Source organism: Petromyzon marinus, chromosome 14 (genome assembly GCF_048934315.1).
Source record: "Petromyzon marinus isolate PM22_M1 ecotype Great Lakes invasive population chromosome 14, UKy_Petmar_22M1.pri1.0, whole genome shotgun sequence".
NCBI lineage: Eukaryota > Metazoa > Chordata > Hyperoartia > Petromyzontiformes > Petromyzontidae > Petromyzon > Petromyzon marinus.
Genome location: NC_133680.1, coordinates 13,814,751 through 13,837,268, shown reverse-complemented (window position 1 = coordinate 13,837,268; position 22,518 = coordinate 13,814,751). Strand labels below are relative to the sequence as shown.

At 45.4% G+C, this 22,518-nt stretch overlaps 2 protein-coding genes across 2 annotated transcripts in view; both read left to right on the top strand.

Annotated features, from left to right (window-relative positions):
* YIPF3 (Yip1 domain family member 3) overlaps positions 1 to 10,064 on the top strand; it is a 28,234-nt gene extending 18,170 nt beyond the window's left edge. Inside the window, exons 5-9 of the mRNA XM_032954023.2 lie at positions 996 to 1,088; positions 1,564 to 1,695; positions 1,821 to 1,934; positions 5,701 to 5,824; positions 6,394 to 10,064. Of these exons, the coding sequence (XP_032809914.1) occupies positions 996 to 1,088; positions 1,564 to 1,695; positions 1,821 to 1,934; positions 5,701 to 5,824; positions 6,394 to 6,494 (564 nt within the window). The 3' untranslated portion in view covers positions 6,495 to 10,064. The remainder of the gene's footprint in view (positions 1 to 995; positions 1,089 to 1,563; positions 1,696 to 1,820; positions 1,935 to 5,700; positions 5,825 to 6,393) is intronic.
* Positions 10,065 to 13,946: 3,882 nt separating this feature from the next.
* On the top strand, positions 13,947 to 22,251 carry THOC7 (THO complex subunit 7). The gene is made up of 8 exons (XM_032954026.2): positions 13,947 to 14,085; positions 17,403 to 17,526; positions 17,905 to 18,032; positions 19,048 to 19,134; positions 20,212 to 20,269; positions 20,887 to 20,953; positions 21,074 to 21,143; positions 22,026 to 22,251. The coding sequence occupies exons 1-8, from the start codon at positions 14,043 to 14,045 to the stop codon at positions 22,082 to 22,084; spliced, it is 636 nt and encodes a 211-aa protein (XP_032809917.1). The 5' UTR covers positions 13,947 to 14,042; the 3' UTR covers positions 22,085 to 22,251.
* Positions 22,252 to 22,518: the final 267 nt, after the last annotated feature.

The following is a 22,518-nucleotide window of genomic DNA, read 5'->3' as shown; positions in this document are numbered from 1 at the left end:
CTTTTGGTAAAAGCCCCAACAAGTGTTTTTTCATTATATGGTGTGCAGTTTTTTCATATTCAGAATCTTTATTTAGAATCCGATGAACTACAAAGCTCTTTTTCATAGATCTCCAATAGGGTTAGGTCAGAGCGATACAACAACAAACAATACAAAAACTCGATTGGAGTGCAATTATAGGGAAGGTAAACAAATCACCTAAACAAATATACAAATAAATCTAAACTTTTTATCTTGTCAGGTAAAGCCCACTGAGCTATTAGTTTATTTTTCAGAAGCGACCTGGCCACATATGATAGCTTAACAAAGTGGTTTATCAAAAGAAACCGATAGTGTAAAGTATACGAAAGGTAAGAAAGTTACTAAAACTAATTAATGAATAAAGTATATCAGTACAAATTGCAAAAGTATGTCAATTCCTGCCGGTGTTTCAACAATAAATGCAAGCTTGGGCAAAGTGGGAAAACAACAGACCCAGACCATTCCAAGACAACACAGTCCCTCAATGAAATTGCACATTAACATGGAACTTTCGATACAAGGGTAAGGACCACAGTTACAAATCACATTGGCAAATGTGGTTGTATCGAGCACTAATCTAAAAATGGATATATATTTTTAAGGGAAATTTACGATGTTTTTTTACGATACAAAATTTACGTTATAAAACTTTACACTGAAAGGCATCTGTGTCAGGAGTCAAACCCAGGTTCTTGCTGTGGGGCACCAGTTTTATCACTGCACCACCCTGCCGCTTTGCCGTGTTAAGTGCCAACTGTATGGTGGGCGTTTTTGGTGAATATCACAAATAGAGCAGTGTTTGCAGCTATATAAAATAAAAAATTATTACAGGCTTTAACCCGCAATGTATGTTAATATATGCATATTTTTCCATTCATAAATGGAATTCTGGTGAGTTGGGGTTCATGCAAGTTGGTGACAATGCAATAATTACCTTGGATATGCTATGCCACCTAACACTGTTCTTTTTTCAGAAAATTGCAGGAGAGCTGTATGGGCCACTCATGCTTGTATTCACCATGGTGGCCATCCTGCTTCAGGGCATGAAGACCTCCGATACTATCATAGTGAGACTCAAATTGTGTTTTGTTCACCGCCACCTCTATATCACCGTAAGACGGTCAGGTTGCATGTACATTGGTGGTTTTCACAAAAATGATAAATTGGTAAAACAATCATAAAGTGTAATGAAAAATGACAGAGTAAAATTGTCTGCAAGGCAGTGGGACAATGGGGTCATGGATAAGAATTTGCACAAAATAAGATTTGCCCTATAGTCCCATGGGCCATATTTACATGGAGTGGGTTCTCTACAGGATAGCCACAATGTATCTCAATATCAGGGGTTCATCTGTCATCACCTCCTGTATGCCAGAGTAAACCACCCATATACAGAGTAAGCAAATAGTTAAAGTGTTAAAATGTGATTAGCCACAATCACTGAATAAAAGTATGTGACAATCTCACTAGAAAGGGTTGTGGGTGGTGTTTATTACTGTCCACATATAAAAGTGCCTGTTTCCTTCCGGTTTCCCTTTGCAGAGAGAGGGAACCCTCATGGGCACGGCCATTGGCACATGTTTTGGGTACTGGGGAGGCGTGTCGTCTCTGCTCTACTTCATGGCCTACGTGTGCAACGCCCAGATCACAATGGTGCAATTGCTGTCTCTGCTGGTTCGTTCCCTTTCATTTGCACCACAACACTTTTCACCCTGGTTAACTTTACTTAGTCATTTACAAAGCAGTGTCCTGTACACATCGCTGTTAATGCTTCCTGTTGGGCGACTGTTGTGTTGCAGGGCTATGGTCTGTTTGGCCCCTGCATCGTGTTGTTCGTGACATACAATGTGCACCTGCACTCTCTGTTCTATCTCCTGTGGATTATCATCGGTGGACTCTCAACTTTGCGACTGGTATGTGTAAAAATGTGCACGTTTTTGCTTTATATCGTACCATAAGTGTCTGCGATGGTTACTCTGTGCTGAATGACTTTTCGAGCACATTCTGCAAATCTAGTCATGTTACAACACTCTCGCCATGTAAAACAACTACTGCATGTAAACATGTACATATAGTGCCGTGGTGGCAAGATGTTACAACCTAACCTAGTGTACATGAGGTCGTGGGTTTGATTTCGACCCTTACACCTGTGTATTTGGAGTTTGCATTTTGTCCCCGTGATCGCATGGATTTTTCTCCGGGTCCGATTTTCCCTCCATATTTAGAAACATGCTTTTAGAGTATTTTGCTGCGTTTAATTTCAATGTGTAGTGAGTCCAACTGAGTCGCAGATGTTTTCTTGGGAGCAACACTTTATTCCGCAACTGAACACAACATTACACAATTTACACTCGGGTCTCGAATGCCCATCTAACCACGCTACGGCAGAACTAGACACGGTTCGCTATCCCAGCCCGGACCACAAGCTGGGTCCCGGAATGTGTGGCTAGAGGCTTCTTCTCCCCGACGTGGATCTTCTTCACACCAGCACATGAAGAACCTCGAGCCCCTCACGGGGCCCCCGTTATATGCCCCTGGGCTGGGGTTGGCTCCGCCCTTCGCCCAACCCACCTTCCAGATCTCTCGAGCTCTTTCTCGAAGGTTCCCGAGAGCTCTTTTAGACCACGTGACCGCCCAGCGGCCCCCGTCCACCGGTGGCCCCCCTCCAATATCATTCCGGTCACGTGTCAGCAGGTAAACCAGCGTATCATGCCCCAACATAACCTTGGCTGGCTGACGCTCCCTCTCGCGCCCTCATCGGGAGCCCGCTCGCGGTGCCTCCACGCTGACAAGCGCTCACCCAAGCCCCGCTAGGGCTGGTACTACACCCCGTAACCGAGCTGCCCATAATGACAACACAATATCCGCCGTGGCTTCATAAGCCTGGCACCACACAGTGACAATCACAGTCACTACATCACCTCCCCCTCCGGCTGCCAACTCCCGCCCCCCAAGTCAGCAACCGATGTATAATCATACAGAACATAACAAATGTGCTCCAACAACATAACGCGATAAAAATTACCCAAGCCAACTGTACAATATATATCCCCCCCGAAGAAAAAAATGAATGAACGAACCAATGATCGCGCCGCACAAGATCCCTACAATCAACATCTCCCACCCACAAAGTGTAACAACGCCCGTGAGCTCGATGGCGAGCAGGATCAGCCAAATACTCGCCACGACTCACACGAGCGCGACAGCCCATGATGGTGTGGGAGTGTGCAATGCGCGGGGATCACGCAAATCGAGTCTTTGAACGAGTCTGTGACGCCGGTCCTCCAGATGGGTTGGGCTCGACCACCCTGGGAGGGCCGGGGGGGCAAGAAATCGACCCGACGAAGCCGGCTCCTCACGAAGAGCAGTAGGCTGGGTCGTCGCGTCCTTAGCATCCCGAGCACGCGAGGCCGACACGAGCGGCCGTGTGCGAGGCATCAGTCGCGCGGCGCCTTAGATGGCAGGGAGTCGTAGGAAGGCGGACGTCCCGGGGCCCGCCATCGAGGAACCCGTCAACCAGACTGGACGTTCCCCGGTTGGCCGCAGTTGTAACAGGTGACCCGTCCGCCGCTGGATTGGGATGAAGCAGACCTCGCGCGCCACCGGTCGTCCCTCCGCCGATCTCCATCACCGCGACGATCGGCGCTCCGCTGATGCAGCGAGCACGTGGGACCAGGCTCTTTGTCTGCGTGAGCCTCGGTCTCCGCGGGAGACGCGAAGCACATCACCAACACCCTCTCACGTTGCAGGGTCTGCTGCACCTGTATGCACCGGCGATCTTGAGCGAAGACACCTCCCTGTCCTCGGCCGGAAGCAGAGTACGGAGATCCTTGGCGAGTCCCAACATCTTCTCGAGGACCAAGGCGTCAAGGCCATCGTGATCCATTTTCGGGAACGTGGCCTTCGCCAGCACCAAAAGCGCACTCCTGTAGGCGAGGGCCGACTCACCATCCCCTCTCTGCCTCACGGCGAACTTCTGACGGGTGTTCAGCGGAGGCTCGAAAACGGTGGCCACCTGGTCAAACACCTGCGTGAGGGTGGACCTCTCGGACAGTGGGATGGCGAGGAACGCCGCCAAAGCATCATCGTCAAGGGCGGTTGGCAGCGCCTTCAGCACGTCCGCCTCCGACCATCCCGCCACATCAGCATTAGTGAGAAATCGCCGCTTAAATGCCACCCAATCGTTGCTGCGCCCTGCTCCGCGGGCAGCGTCTCCGCTCCTTCCTCGACGGCCGTGGGCGGAATCAGCTCCTCGTTGTCTTCGTCGTCCAACGCACGTACACGAACTCTGCGACGTGTAGACATGACTGGTCTACCGCTAGCTACAGCCTCGCAAGTTGGTCACTTCCGACACCAGTTTTAGTGAGTCCAACTGAGTCGCAGACGTTTTCTTGGGAGCAACACTATTTATTCTGCAACTGAACACAACATTACACAATCTACACTCGGGTCTCGAATGCCCATCTAACCACGCTACGGCAGAACTAGACACTGTTCGCTATCCCGGCCTGGACCACAAGCTGGGTCCCGGACCGCGTGGCTAGAGGCTTCTTCTCCCCGATGTGGATCTTCTTCACAATATCATCCGGTCACGTGTCAGCAGGTCAACCAGCGTATTATGCCCCAACGTAACCCTGGCTGGCTGACGCTCCCTCTCGCTCCCTCACCGGGAGCCCGCACCGCACACTGCTCGCGGTGCCTCCGTGCTGACCAGCGCTCACCCAAGCCCTGCTAGGGCTGGTACTACACCTGATAACCGGGCTGCCCATAATGACAACACATTATGCGCCGTGGCTTCGTAAGCCCGGCACCACAGTCACAATCACAGTCACTACACTTGCATTAAGCCACTTTGTTGAGCTATCATTGGTGGCTAGGTCGTTTCTGGAAAAGATCTATACAGTTACCTCTCGTTTTACGTGGGGGTGGTGTTCTTTAAAAACTGCACGTAACTCAAAATCGCGTAAATTAAACAATTTAAACAACACAAAGTTCACGCGGACAAGATCTTCAAAATGGTGCGCGAGAAGAAGATGCTGATGCTGTCCACTCTTGTGGTTGTCGTACTGCACCTCAGGCAGCATCGCTACTGAACTTTACTGCTTGACTAACGATTAGCTCGCGGAGCGTTTCATACACTATGGCCAATGCGCTGGATCGCTTGTAGTCAATAACAATACACGCATAACAAAAATAAGTGTAAAATAATCTAATGCGCTCTTTCAACATTGTGTTATGTAAACGTGCATAAAACGCGAGGCCTAACCTGGTAAAATAAAAATTTCGTTATTTACGACCCTTTTGTCAATCCACTGCTGGACAAGGGCCTCCCCACACATTGAGCATATTTCACCACACTGTCCAGTGCGAGTTGCTGATAGCAGGGCACTGCACTGACTTCTGCTACCTAGGAAGATGCAATCTGACACATAATTACGTATTGGTAGATGCATGCCTGGGCTGTGTGTCCTGGGCTTCTCCATTCAGGAGTCAAATAATAACCTTATTTTTTAGGGTTCCATCTTTAAGTGAAAGATAGTCAGACAAAAAGTAAAACGTGTGACAAGCCTACTATGGAATTCCGAGTGACCAAGACGTTAATAGTAATGTGGAATATATATGATCTCATTCCGAGCGTGTGTTTCTGCCCAACAATGCTGCATGGTGATGTGTGTGTAGGTTTGCGTGCTGGTTTCACGTACTGTGGGCCACACGCAGAGGCTGGTGCTGGGTGGAACCGTCGCTGCGCTGCACATGCTCTTTTTGCTTTACCTGCACTTTGCCTACCATCGCATTTTAGAGGGTGAGTGCATGCGGCATTCACCTCAACACCACTTAACCTGTACGATGAAATACAATTCCCAGTTAATGTTAATGTTTGCATTATTTGGATGATAAATATACACAGCTATGGTATGCTCCTAACAAATTGAACATAAGGTTTTCCAAAAGCACCCTTTTTAAAAATAGAACATGCTTATATTTCAGTTTGTGGAATACACCTTGTATAATATTATACTCTACAGTTGTTAGAGGAATGCATTATAAGTGGATGGTTGTGAGATCGGGGTAACTTAGCCGATCTTTTCTATGGCTTTATTAATTGAGTGCCAGCAGTGGTTGCACTATGAAGAGATGGGTCCTCGCCATACAAATGTAAAATTTCCACCACTGGCCGAGGACCGCCAAAGCAGATGAGCACAGCTCCCATGCTCATTCATATAGCACGGTTGGCTACGTTGGGTGCAAAAGAAGTTCAACATACATACACTCGAGCAGGAAGATAATTTTACTTTGTGACTTTGAGTACATGATGACAGTGTTAAAATTTTGAAGCATGAGTTAACGTTCTTGCGTTTGCGATTTTTTTAGGGCTGATCGATTCATTTGATGTGGATCCTCTCCCTGCACGAGTCCCACGGGAAGTGGCGGCCATCACATCAAAACTCGTCCTCACCAGCACCGCGCTCTAAACATCCTGCACACTTGCTTCCATCCACCACTACCAATGGGTCACCGCACTCAACCTGTTCCTAACACTCAGCAGTCTCTTAACACAAACTCTATGCTTCTGATGTTTACTGTAACCTTGTTTTTGTCATCAAACTTTGCCTCACGCTCCTTAACTTTAACACAGGTTTGACTTTCCAATCGTAATGCATGGGGGTTGATTTGGTACGAGAAAATGCTTTGTGTTTTTGTTCTAATGAGCTGGCCAAGTCACAACTAAAATATAAGTTGCAAAATATCATTGGCAGGGTACAATACGAACGATATTTCAGCCAAATTATCTCCAATTATGACAGCACGAATACAAGCTAGGTGACTGCTTTTAAAATAACAGCAGTTGTGGGTATTGTAGTACTGTAATTATCATACTATGATTGTCATATACATTGTATTTTTTGTTCTGGAACAATATCATTGTCCGTTTTCTTTAATCCTAAGTTAAATGTATATATTTTTTTTCCTTGAATAATGTTAATGTTTCCCACTCAAATTTGTGGCTGTAATTCTTTCATGAATATCAAGTTACAATTTTCTTTTACGAAAACAAATTATGGAAGAAGTGCCTGCTTATGTTTTTTTTATTGCAGTGGCTGTTTCCAGCATAAAGTATAAAGTTCTTAACTGCAATTTCCTCTCACTTGCTGTTTTAAACTAAAGGGTTAAGTTTCCCATCTTGGTGAAAGGATTTGTTTGCAATTAAACATTTTACGTTATTATTTTACGTAAACAAATTTATATTCGGCAAACTTTGTTTTGCGGAGATAGGATCTAAGTTTATTTCTTTACAACCATGGTGATTTTTCAAGTTTAACTGTTAAAAATATATATTATTAAATGGATATATCCTGGAAGATATTGTATTTTCACATCATTGCATAAATGTGCATTCCACTTAACGTGAATATGCAATCGAAGTGGGAAGTAATATGAATAGTATAGGTTGTAATTTAATACGTGAGAAACATAAATGTTACGGAAGCTAAGTAGAAATAGTCAGTGCTAGAAAAGTTGGCCAACTTAGAAAGAGGGATGAATACAGTTATACAGCTTGTGTAATAGCTTGTTGCATATGATTTAAATTGTTAATATCAGACGATAACACTGGACATGATTCACGTGTTGGGGGAAAAAGAAAAGTCATCCAATTTTTGGCGAAAAAGTGCCAATGTCTCCTTTACCGGCAGTGGCGCGAACTGCCACGTTGATGTGGATCTAGCCATTTTGTCAAGGTGTGCATCTGGCCCTTTGCGCATAAGGAACCATTAGGTCAAAAAATTATGATTGTTGCATTTTTTAAGAAATCAGCTTTATTTTGTCAATTATATATGGTGTATAATTAAAGGATCTCAAAGGTATTGGACGAAACCAGGAATTATGGTTTCAATGCTAATTCTTAAAGACAAGAGGATGTTAAAATTTGGAATGAGCATTCTCACCAACTATGACTTTAGCCTTAGCTCTGGTTAAGGGTCAACCAAAGCTCATCAATTTACTGACAGGTCCCAGACTATTCGATTGGGCTGTGGGATCTGAAATACAGCATGAAATTGTTTGTGAGATACTGACCAACAGTGGATTCTGTTGTGAGATTCTGGGCAGGATGTCCCTGTTCATGCAAACTCAATTGTGGTAGTCAATTTGAGAAACTGTAAATGGACATTTTCAGTTCAAAACAAATTAGCAACTTGCATTCTTTGAATTCTAAACCCCTTTTAGGATGGTGACTAGGCCTTGGCTTTTCTCTTGTACAATGTTTGCATGCTTATTTGCAAAATAATACATGAGATGGGCTGTGCAAATGAAATATGTCTGTTTTTTTACTTGTTTCCTTATGATCAAAAATATAACATGCTTAAGCAAACCTAATTGACATTCGTATAAATTTGTGGTCGTTTTTTTCATGCGTACTAAATAAAACAAATATTAATGCAGGTACTCAGCCACACCTTTCTCGTTTGAGCTCACAAGTAAATTTCAAACTAATGTTTCAGGCTGCAAGCCCCTTAAATAATGTTCCGCTACGTGAATATGGATTACTTTACTCAAAATAGGCCTACCTGCTAATTTTGGTTGAAAATGTTTCGGAAAATAATTTATTTTAGATCCAGTTGTAGCTCGCGTAGGTTTCTCAAAACGGTTTTCTTGTGCCCAAATCAGCATTTGCTGCTCATATAGATTCCTGTACAATACGCTGATTGTTATACACCCATTTTAAAGTTAATATTTTGTAAACAAATTGTTAGGAGATACATCTATTTATACGGCTGTTATTGGATTCAGCCAAATGATTTCGTTTGCAACGATGACCCTAACCATAGTAACGATGGTTTCATTTTTAAGTTTGATGTCATCATGACAGTAATACTGGTGTGTACTCTTATGGAAATGACGTTATATCATAGGATTCACACTGGTCTGGTGTGTCTCCCTAACATTGCAAGCATTCCTGTATCTGTAAAGGTGGTGTGGCCACATTGCTTTCTTTACTTGCAACAAAATAGCCAGCACTATGGAGGCTGCACAATGACATCACTGCTTCACTTGCCACCTGCACTGGTTTGGGTTATTATCAGTACATCGTCAAACTACGAAAAACATTGGACATTTTTTTTTCTAATTTGGTATATTTATCTATATTCTGACCACAACCATGCATAGTTTCGCAGAAATGCGTTATCCCAGGATAAAAGTGGTCGGGGACATGAGAAGAGTCTTTCCGTTCTTCGTGACTGATAGCACATCCTGTACTTTGTTACTTGGGATTAGTGTTTGAGCAGAGCTGGTGCGAGAGTGATTCTGGTGAAATGCATCAGTTGTTTAGAAGCAACAGCAAATGACATACATTTAAATGAATTAGATAGTGATTTCCTGAAATAGCAAATAAATACAAGTTTGTGGGAAACCTTTGAAATAAATTGCACGTCCGTAAGCTTTTCGTCACTGGTGTTACAAAATATATACAAGCTACATGCAGTATATGATGAAAAACGTAGTATTGTAGAACCCTTACCTGCATCAATTTGGTCCACTAATCCTATAAATGTGACCGCAATTCTTCCAGTCATCGTCAGACTTCAACAACACGCATATAAGGTAGTAGGATTGGCAGAAGCTTTATTGTGCCCCATTGCTTTCTGCATATGATTCACGCAATGCAATATGGACAGACTTTGATATAAAAGCAGAGAAAACAAACGTGGGTGAAATGCTGTTGAACGTACGTGTGCTTTAACGTAGCCAGGTAATTGTGTTGCAGGATATATCACACATGACGTATAATGTGTCGAACAGCATGGGGACTTCCACATGTCCGTTATAATGGGAAGCATAGGATGCTTAGAATTATTGTTAGATAAGTCCGGTTGGCATGTTTTCACCATCCTGTGTTAAAACGTGACACATTCGTTACAAGGAGCATTAACACTGTTGATTGTCATCAAGCCCCGTATATATATCACTTGGTACTATCCGATGGGAAATTTTATTTGAAATGTAAAATTTATATAGTACAAATAAAATAATTGATAAATATATTTTGAAACTGTTACTGTAGTGTGACTTAAGTAGCAACAGAAGAGTGCAAGTACATGGTTGTCTTATTACCTGCATTCAAATCTTGACTTAAAGCTTTCGTGACTGCAGGAATTCATATTCTTTGGGTCTTTCGGTAAAGTCACGGAGATAGGTTTTTCTTTGAACCTATCTACGTGACTTTACCGAAAGACCCAAAGAATATACCTGCATTCACTTTCAAGTTTTAAGCTTATTTGGTTTAACCAGGTGAAAATCTCAGAGACAAGGATCGTCTAATTTGCAAGAGTGACCAAAGTGACAAAAAGCAAAACAAATAAAATAAAAATTACGGGATATTTTGAGAGAAGATCTTGGCAGGTTGCCGGTTGACTTTGTAACCAGCTACAGGAACCAACCGAATCAAGCGATGGCGACGTGTGGTCGAGTCAGTCACATTTGCCGTGATGACATCTTTACTTTGATCTTGGACACTCTACAAATCCACATTGCATTACAGTTAAAATGAGTTATGTATATGTTTAATGGTAAATGTATACAAGAGTGACAACTTCTAGATTTTAAGCTTTCGTGACTGCAAGGATTCATACTCTTTGGTTTTTTCGGTAAAGTCACGTAGGTAAAATAAAATAAAACAACTAAATTAAATCACGACGTTTCGGAGGCAACACAAAGTTCGCTGTATCACTTGATACAGGGAACTTTGTTGTGTCTGTTCCACCTGAAGACGGAAGCTTTTGTTGCCTCCGAAACGTGATTTAATTTAGTTTTATTTTATTTTACCTACGTGACTTTACCGAAAAAAACAAAGAGTAAGAGTGACAACATTGAACGCCTCAAAGCCACATTACGGACAAATCTATTGCCAAGACGTTCTTAGGACAAATTCTGTCCATTGAAGTGATGGAACGAGGTTTTTGCATTTGTAAAAACTTATACGAATCGTTGGCAGAAGACAGCATAAATTTTATTTAACATCCAGTTGCAGTTCATGTAGGTTTTTCAGAACGGTATTTTCTGCTCATATAGATTCCTGTACAATATGCTGCTTGTTAGTGATGCACCCGCACCTTCGATTAGCACGGTTGGCTACGTACGTAAGAGTAAAATATATTGATATCGTGAAGCATTGAAATATTTTCAAGGCACACTGGTATGAAGATGACGTGAAATAATTTGTTACATGAATATACAAATGTCATTTACGTGCTGATATGGCACGTTTCAATGTGAAATGATCAATGCAGTAGTTTTCTTGATGAGACTATTTGAACAGTAGCATTAGTCATTCCTTTAAGGAAATATCACAACTGACCTTTAGATAGCTTTCAAAAGTTGTGACTAAACAATTCAAAAGTGTGATGAGCCAAGAAATGTTTTGGGCTATAGAAATGCCCAGTTTACACAAACGAACAACAGTGAATAAACACGTCTAAAGTTTCAATCAGTGCATATTACGAATAATGTCATGGGTTGGAAACATGACCACTGACGATGAAAATGGAAGTAAAGCTTAAACGTTTATAAAGCAGTATGGTTAGATTATTGTTTGGAATTACAAAGGCATGGGGAACACAAATTGGAAACATTGTCCTAAGAACAGTGGGCTTGGGCATAATGTATAACTTGAAGGAATTATAACAATAGTTTCGTATACGGTGTATTGTATTTGGAATATCTGGCCATGGTCAAGACTCTCACCTCAGATTAGCATGGTTGGCTACGTACGGTGTGAAAGAAGTTCAACATGGAGTGGCAGCCAAAGCATCCGGAAGGATGACCACCGTGGAGAATGGAGCGATGAGATTAACTTGTGCAGGAGCTTCATGGAGTGCTGCACCATGAGATGGTGACTATGTGGGAAGGCTTTCATCCAGCAGTGAATAAACCATGGCTGATGATGACATATGAGCCATCACAGATGTGCAAGGTGAAAGTTGGCGACATTATTTTTCCGTAAGGCCCTACACAATGTCCACGAATCTAGTCCCATGTTACCAGAACTCATTCTCCCAATCGCCATGTTGCCACTTCCTCGCAGGCGTGGAATTTGGCCATCTTTAACGTACAGTACTGTATGAAATTGCTCTGCTATATTATTCCAACAAATGCCATGCCTTACTCTGCACTGAGGGAGCTGCCACCTTGGTCTTATGAATGGGTTCGCAAGCACACTCGACTTGCCATCCAAAGGTCACCGGCTCGCTATTCCATCTCCCAGCGGGGAAGTTGAAACAGTGTACATTTTCTTCTCTCTCAAATCTGCCCCTCGCTTTTGTTGACCCAATAGTATAATAAATGTGTACACCAGAGATGGTCTCTGATCGGCAGGTCGCCTGTGGTCGGGTACATTGTAGGTCCTCACGCCGCTCCTGTCCGTCTGTCAACGTGGAAGAGTAGACCAAATACACACTCTCTCGGAGTTCCCTGCAGTGGAGACTCCTTCCGCCAGCAGTGGCGTGAGCAGGCAACTGCAGAGCTGCGCCTACAACCGAGAAGCCAGGGAAAGTGGCTTTCAGCCGCCGTTCGCGGGCGCCAATGGGTGCACAACATTGCTAACATTTCACTTGAAACGGTGAGTGGCTACCGGTTTCGTACTTACCGGTTAACAACCCTGCTCCTATAACTTCGGGACCTTTTTTCCAGTCGCAAAATGATTAAAAATAATATAAGAATAGGCTTTACCCTTTCTGGCAATAAAGCAGTTAAGATGTTCAAACACCAAAAGTTCCCTTTTGCAAGACATCAGGTCTGCATTAACCACAAGTACTTGTGGCAAAACATGCAAACAGACATGCTCTGATAATGTAGTCAGTTTCAAAGACAATGCAGAAATTATTAGAATATTTGCCACAAGTGCTTGTGGTTAATGCAGACTAACTAAACTATTTTATTTTACCAGTTAAGGGGCCGTCTATAAATGACGTCACGCGATTTTTGACGATTTTTGACCCCCCCCCCTCTTCGTCACACGGCGTCACAAAAAGACAGACACCCCCTCAAATATGACGTCACAAAGCTCTGCCCCCCCCCCCCAAAAAAAAATGTAGTGCGTATTTAATGTGGCGCTGCGCTCTGATGTTGTAGGAGAAAGCATTTATTTAAAAAGTCTAATTAAGTAGACCGTGTTGTCGATATTTATTTAAAGTTGCCAATTTTGATGTGACGTCACATTTCTCAACCCACCCCCCTCGTCACACATCGTCACAAATGTCTGACCCCCCCCCCCCCAGGTGCGTGACGTCATTTATGGACGGCCCCTAAAACCCGCTGAGCTACAAAGCTCTTTTTCAGAAGCGACCTGACCATAAATGATAGCTCAACGAAGTGGATCATCACGTGGACATTTATAGCAGCCAAATACAGTACTGTACTCTGAACGCGTGTTTCTAAACGAGCTTGTTTGCCCGTCCAAGGACGGGTGTATATTGCAGTCAATCTGAAATATTCAATAGAAAAATTGTTCAGCTCATGATTATTAATGAGGGAGGGGGGGGCCTGTGGAGTGACGTCACCCGCTAATGGTTATTGTGGAGGGGTGCGACATGTGGAGTGACGTCACCCCTCATGGTTATTGAGGAGGGGTGCGACATGTGGAGTGACGTCATCCCTCATGATTATTGGGGAGGGGTGCGGAATGTGGAGTGACGTCACCCCTCATGATTATTAATGGCGGGAGCCTCATGTGGAGTGACGTCACGCGCGAGACATACTCTTGGCGTATTATTAATAAAAATATACATGGAGGCTAAACTGAAGGACCCGGCGAACTTGATGCCCCCCACCTAAATCCCCCTCAAGTCCCCCCTCACCCCCCCAAGCCCCTCCCCCCCGCAAAGTCCCCCCACACACCCATAAGCCCCCCCCCCCCAAGTGCCCACCGCCCCGCCACGTCCAAAGTCCGCACCGCCCATTGGCAGCGCGTGCGCGGCCTCGCGGCCAATGAGAGGCGGCGCACAGAACGCGGTGCACGCCGGGAGATGCGAGGAACGGGCGGAATGGGTAGCGTGGCGGCCACGGACGGTACGCGACCGTCTTTGTCTCTCTCTTTGTGTTTGTCTCTGTGTGTTTGTCTCTCTTTCTGTGTTTGTCTCTCTGCGTTGGGGGGACAAGCGGTAGTGTAGCGGTTAGCGTGCTGCGCTAAGAACCCTGCGGCCCGAGTTCGATTGACGGCCACCAACACCGGTGACGACTCTCTGAATCGGTCCTGGGCCTCTTCCCCTTGCTCGACTCGGCCTCAAATGAGTGCCTGGCGCGGTGTGTGCAGTAAACATCGCCAACCAGGGAGACAGGGCGGCCCGAGCGTGGTGCTGGCCACGTACCCGCTCGTGTGCCGTTCCGTCCTACCCACAGGTGCTACTCACTCACAGCACTTGCCCCAACAGGCTGTGCGCGGGGGGTCTTTGTGTGGGGAGACAGTCCCAGCAGTGAGCTGACTCCGGCAGGCGATGTTGCCTGGGCCGTGTGGCCCCGCATCCCCAGCCACCGGCAACTTGGCCGGAGCGAGGGGGGCTAACCGGGCGCGGAACGGCCTAGAGAAGAGACGGAGCTGTTGCGGTGCACGTGGATGTGGAGCTGAGTGGACTTGGTGTTAAGATCGGCCTCAGGAGGAGGAGTAGGAGGCTCGTCAAGGACGCCGCTAAACAGTTGGAGGCAGTCGCCCGCCAGCAATAGTGGAGGGCGGAGGATTGACGCTCACAACAGCGAGCGGAGCGCCGGGCGGATAAAACGCAGAAAGGTGGAACAGTGGGGAGCACAGGTCGTGTGCATCAGTCAGTCATTTCAGTCAGTCCATCGAACCTGGGTCTGTCCCGTGACGTGTAAGCCGGCCTTTGGTACTTCACGTGGCCTCGAGGTGCACCTAGCCTGGCACAAGCGCCGTGGTGACGTCACCGCTGCTTAATGGCGAGCAGCAGTTATTGTTGGGTAGCGGTATTGTATCGGTTAGCGCGCTGTGCTACGAATCCAGAGGAACAGGTGATATGCATGTGAAGGAGGCGTGTTGTCTGCTGAGTTGTTGCATATTAAGAGAGTGAGTGGAGTTTGGTGTAGGTGAGTGCTGGGTGAGAGTGGATGGTATCAGAGTGTGAGTGGGTTGGTGTAGGTGAGTGCTGGGTGAGAGTGGATGGTATCAGTTTGAGTGGGTTGGTGTAGGTGAGTGCTGGGTGAGAGTGGATGGTATCAGAGTGTGAGTGGGTTGGTGTAGGTGAGTGCTGGGTGAGAGTGGATGGTATCAGGGTGTGAGTGGGTTGGTGTAGGTGAGTGCTGGGTGAGAGTGGATGGTATCAGTGTGAGTGGGTTGGTGTAGGTGAGTGCTGGGTGAGAGTGGATGGTATCAGAGTGTGAGTGGGTTGGTGTAGGTGAGTGCTGGGTGAGAGTGGATGGTATCAGAGTGTGAGTGGGTTGGTGTAGGTGAGTGCTGGGTGAGAGTGGATGGTATCAGAGTGTGAGTGGGTTGGTGTAGGTGAGTGCTGGGTGAGTGTGGATGGTATCAGGGTGTGAGTGGGTTGGTGTAGGTGAGTGCTGGGTGAGAGTGGATGGTATCAGGGTGTGAGTGGGTTGGTGTTGGTGAGTGCTGGGTGAGAGTGGATGGTATCAGTGTGAGTGGGTTTGGTGTAGGTGAGTGCTGGGTGAGAGTGGATGGTATCAGAGTGTGAGTGGGTTGGTGTAGGTGAGTGCTGGGTGAGAGTGGATGGTATCAGAGTGTGAGTGGGTTGGTGTAGGTGCGTGCTGGGTGAGAGTGCATGGTATCAGAGTGTGAGTGGGTTGGTGTAGGTGAGTGCTGGGTGAGAGTGGATGGTATCAGAGTGTGAGTGGGTTGGTGTAGGTGAGTGCTGGGTGAGAGTGGATGGTATCAGAGTGTGTGTGGGTTGGTGTAGGTGAGTGCTGGGTGAGAGTGGATGGTATCAGAGTGTGAGTGGGTTGGTGTAGGTGAGTGCTGGGTGAGAGTGGATGGTATCAGGGTGTGAGTGGGTTGGTGTAGGTGAGTGCTGGGTGAGAGTGGATGGTATCAGTGTGAGTGGGTTGGTGTAGGTGAGTGCTGGGTGAGAGTGGATGGTATCAGAGTGTGAGTGGGTTGGTGTAGGTGAGTGCTGGGTGAGTGTGGATGGTATCAGGGTGTGAGTGGGTTGGTGTAGGTGAGTGCTGGGTGAGAGTGGATGGTATCAGGGTGTGAGTGGGTTGGTGTTGGTGAGTGCTGGGTGAGAGTGGATGGTATCAGTGTGAGTGGGTTTGGTGTAGGTGAGTGCTGGGTGAGAGTGGATGGTATCAGAGTGTGAGTGGGTTGGTGTAGGTGAGTGCTGGGTGAGAGTGGATGGTATCAGAGTGTGAGTGGGTTGGTGTAGGTGCGTGCTGGGTGAGAGTGCATGGTATCAGAGTGTGAGTGGGTTGGTGTAGGTGAGTGCTGGGTGAGAGTGGATGGTATCAGAGTGTGAGTGGGTTGGTGTAGGTGAGTGCTGGGTGAGAGTGGATGGTATCAGGGTGTGAGTGGGTTGGTGTAGGTGAGTGCTGGGTGAGAGTGGATGGTATCAGTGTGAGTGGGTTGGTGTAGGTGAGTGCTGGGTGAGAGTGGATGGTATCAGAGTGTGAGTGGGTTGGTGTAGGTGAGTGCTGGGTGAGAGTGGATGGTATCAGAGTGTGAGTGGGTTGGTGTAGGTGAGTGCTGGGTGAGAGTGGATGGTATCAGAGTGTGAGTGGGTTGGTGTAGGTGAGTGCTGGGTGAGTGTGGATGGTATCAGGGTGTGAGTGGGTTGGTGTAGGTGAGTGCTGGGTGAGAGTGGATGGTATCAGGGTGTGAGTGGGTTGGTGTTGGTGAGTGCTGGGTGAGAGTGGATGGTATCAGTGTGAGTGGGTTTGGTGTAGGTGAGTGCTGGGTGAGAGTGGATGGTATCAGAGTGTGAGTGGGTTGGTGTAGGTGAGTGCTGGGTGAGAGTGGATGGTATCAGAGTGTGAGTGGGTTGGTGTAGGTGCGTGCTGGGTGAGAGTGCATGGTATCAGAGTGTGAGTGGGTTGGTGTAGGTGAGTGCTGGGTGAGAGTGGATGGTATCAGAGTGTGAGTGGGTTGGTGTAGGTGAGTGCTGGGTGAGAGTGGATGGTATCAGTGTGAGTGGGTTTGGTGTAGGTGAGTGCTGGGTGAGAGTGGATGGTATCAGAGTGTGTGTGGGTTGGTGTAGGTGAGTGCTGGGTGAGAGTGGATGGTATCAGAGTGTGAGTGGGTTGGTGTAGGTGAGTGCTGGGTGAGAGTGGAAGATATCTCAGAGCTTGAGTGGATTTGGTGTAAGGTGCGTGCTGTTGAGTGATGGGTCAGAGTGGATGATCTTCCGAACTGCGGTGTTCTGCAGACGAGGTGATCCGCAAGCGGCTGCTGATTGACGGAGATGGAGGCGGAGACGATCGCCGCATCAATTCCCTGCTGAAGAGCTTCATCAAGTGGTGCAGCAATGACTCGCTCTCGCAGGACGAGAGGTGATGCCGCGCGGTACACGGAGCCTGGCTGCCAAATCACACACGCTTCCATTGTGTTCTTCAGAAGGCATTGTGGTATTAGTTTAAATTACTTAAAGTCAAGAGCAATGCTCATCTCAAATAACAGGCCACGTTGATATGAGTTGTTTCACCACGCTTCACGCTGGTCAGTGCGAGTTGGTGAAAGAAGGCGTGTTCAGATATTACTGCTGATTCTAGTTTCGGCCAGGCATCGAATTCTGTTTGGCTGAATTCATGGAGCGATGCGCGATTCCTCCACTAACCACCCTGCCCACATCCTGGAAATCTGCGTTGTGACATGGAACCATTGTTATTTGTACGCTTCAATGTTGCTACGTGCCTGACCTGTACCGACAGCTACAGCCAGTACCAGCGAATGGTTGGGGCCCTGGCGCAGTGCGAGTTCTCTATGGGAAAAACCGTTCTGGTGCATAACATGAACCTGCGGGAGATGAACAACTATGGAAAGATCTACAAACATATCGGTGAGAACTGAAGCTGTATTTCTGCAAACGACTCGCAGCCTTGAGCCTTACAAGTGGTCCTTCAAATATTTGCCAAACAAACTTGTACATTTATCATAACATCCAAAACATAAATGTGTGTCAGCTGTAACTTTAGGTTGTTAGTGAAGGAGCTGTAGATAGGATAACAGGTATATTCGGGGTTGTGTCATTGACACTTGGGAGACTGCTTCCCCCAGCGCCCAGTATGTTCAGCCTATTAAAGAGCATATATGTAGTTAAAAAGCAGAGATTTGGCGGATAAATCGCTGAAGGAGCTACAATTTAGTTATCAGCTGCAAGGCAGGCTTTAGGGAAAAATGCATTTGAATTTCTTATATATGTGAGGTAATAAAACACCATCTACGTGAGGTAATGGCTTTTGACACTAAACGCATAACTATATACTTCTCTGTTCCTGTATATACAGGTATCGCTCGATTTACGAAGGGGGATGCATTCTTTAAAACACACATTAAAAAAGTGTATAAATCGGAATGGCTTCTCATTAGTTTAATACGAACAATTGTGGATGTATTTTGGACAGCCTTACTCTACTCCTAATCTAACAATATACACCTATATCACTTTTCACAGTACAGTAATAATAAAGAACAAATATTAAAACGATTGAATACTAATTAATTTAAAACTAAAATAATTTACCTTTTCTGGGAACTCACCAAAATATCTGCATGTTGGAATGACTGGAAAGTCGATGTGGAGGCGTTACTGTTGCACTGTTGGGATACCGTGACGCTGTCGCAGCCTCCTGGGTGCTTGTTTGATGATCTTATCTCGCGTGCCAAGGGAAATTGCGTTCACGCGGAAATTCGATTTCGTTAAGTGAAAACTGTTCATAATTTGTCAATTGCGTGAACGAGAAACTTCGGAAACCGAACGTTCGTAGATCAGGGAATACATGTACAGCGTTTTCAAGTGTTTATGCACCTTCACATATTGGTATTTCTTGCATTTTTTTCTACTCCGGCAAAAGAGGACAGCATTGCAGCTGGCCATGAAAGGATCACACAGTGCAAGCAGGAGATCCTTCAAGCCAAACGGATACGCAAGAATCGTCAAGGTAAATTGGTCTCAAGTTTAGATTGGGCCATGGCGAGGTCGAACGTCCGCTTATAAATGGTGGTCCGACTCTGCACCTTGTGCCATGGTGTGGAAGTTTCAGCAGTGCAGAACACGGCGGCTCGAATGCTGAGGCATCTAGCCCGCTTTGAGCGCATTATTCCCACTCCACGATCTGCACTGGCTTCCAGTAAGCTTCCGTATCCAGTACAAGCTGGCTATTTTGGCCTATAAAGCAGTGCACGGTCTTGGACCTACATATCTGCAAGCCCTCATGCGACTGGGGGCCTATGTGCTGCGATTGTCAGAGAAGGGCCGACTCTCCCAGCCACGCATCTGGCACCCGATTCTGGGTGGCCAGGCCTTTTCGAGTACCGCTCTGAGGACCTGGAATGCCTTGCCGGCTGAGGTCCTGTGTGCACCGAGTCTGTGTGTTCAGAAGGGAATGCAAGACTCACTCCAGTCTGTTCTATTATGCATGTATTCATAACGCAAATTGGATATAGCGCGATGACTGTGTTATCGCGGACTGTGCTTTACTCTGTATTTTTATTTATTATAACTTGCGATTTCCATAACGCGCTGTTTCATAATGCGGATGCGAATTGGATATGATGCAGTTGAGTGAACAACTACTTCACACCAAGCGGTTGTACGGCTGCCTCGGCATAGCATTACACAAGGCGGGATGCTGCTGGATGCTTCGAGATGCTACCCACGCGCTTCAGTCTTTGTTCAGCCTGTGTACGCATTTCACGTGTTATGGCGGACTGTGCTTTACTCGATGTATATTTATTTATTGTAACTTGCGATTTCCATAACGCGCTGTTCTACAGGAACACAACTACCGTGGTATAGGAGAAAATACATTTTATCATTTTTTATTGTTCCGTATTTTACCCGATTTTATATGATTTTGTGCAATGTTTTGATACCCCCTTAATTGGGGGTGATATTACATTTAAAATACATCTTTAAACCTTTCAGATGTACATTATGAGGTGGGTCCAGAAAATGTGTTTTAGAAGTGGAGGATACTCGACTTATGATGATGGTTTGATGTCCTCTCCTTTCTCAGAGTATGATGCTTTGGCCAAAGTAATTGAGCAGCACCCTGATAGAAGCAAGACACTCAAGTAAGTGTTTCACAATATATTAAAATCTTTTTATTTTTGTTTGCTTTAACATCAGTATGGAATAAGCATTTATTTGTATCGTGAATCGTGTTTACATTTACCATTGAACACATTTGTTTCATTGACATGAAGGTCAGTTGTGTTTGCAGCTCCTGTGACCCTCTGTGCTCCATTCCCCTTTCTGACCCTCAACGTGGTGGTCACGTGACTAGGGTGGCCCAAGGGGCTCAAGTAATATTGAGCTTTGGATTCTTTTAATTTCTTAAATTTTGTCAAATATGTATGGATGTATGTTGAACTTCTTTCGCGCCGTATGTAGCCAACCCTGAAAATTTAATACTAAAACATACTGCTGTATTTTTCGAATTGCTAATATTTCGTGCATTCCTATAAAAAATTTAATTAACAGATGATAACGTGCTTTTGTAGGCAAAATAAGCATGAGTATTTTTTTATTCAAATTTGGCAGCTGTACTGAATAAGGGTCTGTATACTAAACTGTTATTTATGAAAGATGAGTCATGTATACAATTTTGGTTAGATATTCTGTGCAGAATTCCAAATGTAATATTAAAAGTTTGATAGATCAAGTTTTGTTTGTACATTTTCTCCCTCAGGCAACTTGAAGAGCTGGACAAAGATCTCCAGAATCTGTTACAAGCCAAAGAGAGTGTTGAGAACAAGGTGATTTTTTTAAAAAGTATTTTCTCACACTACACATTATACTCACTCCCGTGTGATGTGCATGTTGCTGACGCAATTGACTCCTGCAAACAATGTGTGCTGTGGCTGCCTGTGGTTTAGTTGGAGCTGCGGAGGAAACAGTTCCACGTGCTTCTAAGCACCATTCATGAGCTTCAAGAGATGCTGGAGAGTAAGTAAAGTTAAATCTCACAATGTTCTGGTAACTTTCTTATATTCATCGACAGTGAAACTTTACTGTTCATGCACCTATTATCCTGCCCCCAAATTCACACAGTCGTATTATATGTGCCAGTGGTTCTCAACCTTTTTTGACGACTGTACCCCTTGATGAATTTTATTTTAACAGAGTACTCCCTTGCCTGACCCAACATAGTCCTGAGAAATAAATGTATGGATAATGAACATCAATAGTTTAACCAATTGTCCATTTTTTAGTTATCCTAACTAGCTGGTATCTGCAAAAAATACAAACATTCACCGGATGCTCTACATGCATGACGTACTTTTTTTCCATCCGCTGGCTACTCTTGGAAATCACATTATTTTTCAAACAAGGAGGTTAGGTCTTTCATATCGTTATAAGTTACCATATGGATTTAAATGTTATCATAGTTATTTTATATTGGCAGCTTCATGCATGATTATTCACCAATGACTCTCGTGTATGATATAATTTCACACATTTATAAATTACCTCGCGTACCCCCAGGGGTCTGCGTACCCCCAGGGGTCTGCGTACCCCCAGGGGTCTGCGTACCCCCAGGGGTCTGCGTACCCCCAGGGGTCTGCGTACCCCCAGGGGTCTGCGTACCCCCAGGGGTCTGCGTACCCCCAGGGGTCTGCGTACCCCCAGGGGTCTGCGTACCCCCAGGGGTCTGCGTACCCCCAGGGGTCTGCGTACCCCCGGTTGAGAACTACTGATGTATGGATCGATTCTTCGGGCTACCGGAGCCCGTGAGCAGATGAAAGGAGTGACCCGCAATCATCGGAACATTAATCATATTGAGCAGATTGTAATTTGTACATTTTCTCTTGACTCTTAACCTCACAGATGATGAAAAAGTTGCAGAGGCCGAAGATGATACTTTGATGGAGGTGAACAGCAATTAGACCTCATTCAGCGTTTTATGCTTATTCCACGTTCATTGATGTACCTGGCTCATTGTGCATAATTTGTTGCCATAATTTAATAAAATGTATGTTTTATTAAGTATTGAAAAGTTTGTCCCATTGTCTGTAACTGTCATTAAAGCTGAAATAAAGTTTCAGAACTACTATTGGGTGCTCTTCATCTGAAGTTAATTGACAGTTTTAAATATATATTTTCATCTATGTAAAAAAAATCCCCAATTTTAGTCATTGTGCTGTTGGCATCTCATAAGATGAAAAACCCACTCGGATCTCTCGTATAGCAGTGCAACCCCTTGGTGTTAGAAAACGACCCATAGAACCAGATATCACAGAACTATCTCTGAGATTACAAGTGACTCCTGGTATATAGAGCAAGGTGCAGAACTTTCCCACCGACTCTGCCACTATTGTTT

Excerpts from the sequence above, each read along its gene's own strand:
- THOC7 (XM_032954026.2), top strand. The coding sequence starts at position 14,043 with ATGCGAGGAACGGGCGGAATGGGTAGCGTGGCGGCCACGGACG. Across the intron at positions 20,270-20,886 it reads GATAGAAGCAAGACACTCAA|GCAACTTGAAGAGCTGGACA; the intron begins GTAAGTGTTTCA and ends TTTCTCCCTCAG. Across the intron at positions 20,954-21,073 it reads AAGAGAGTGTTGAGAACAAG|TTGGAGCTGCGGAGGAAACA; the intron begins GTGATTTTTTTA and ends CCTGTGGTTTAG.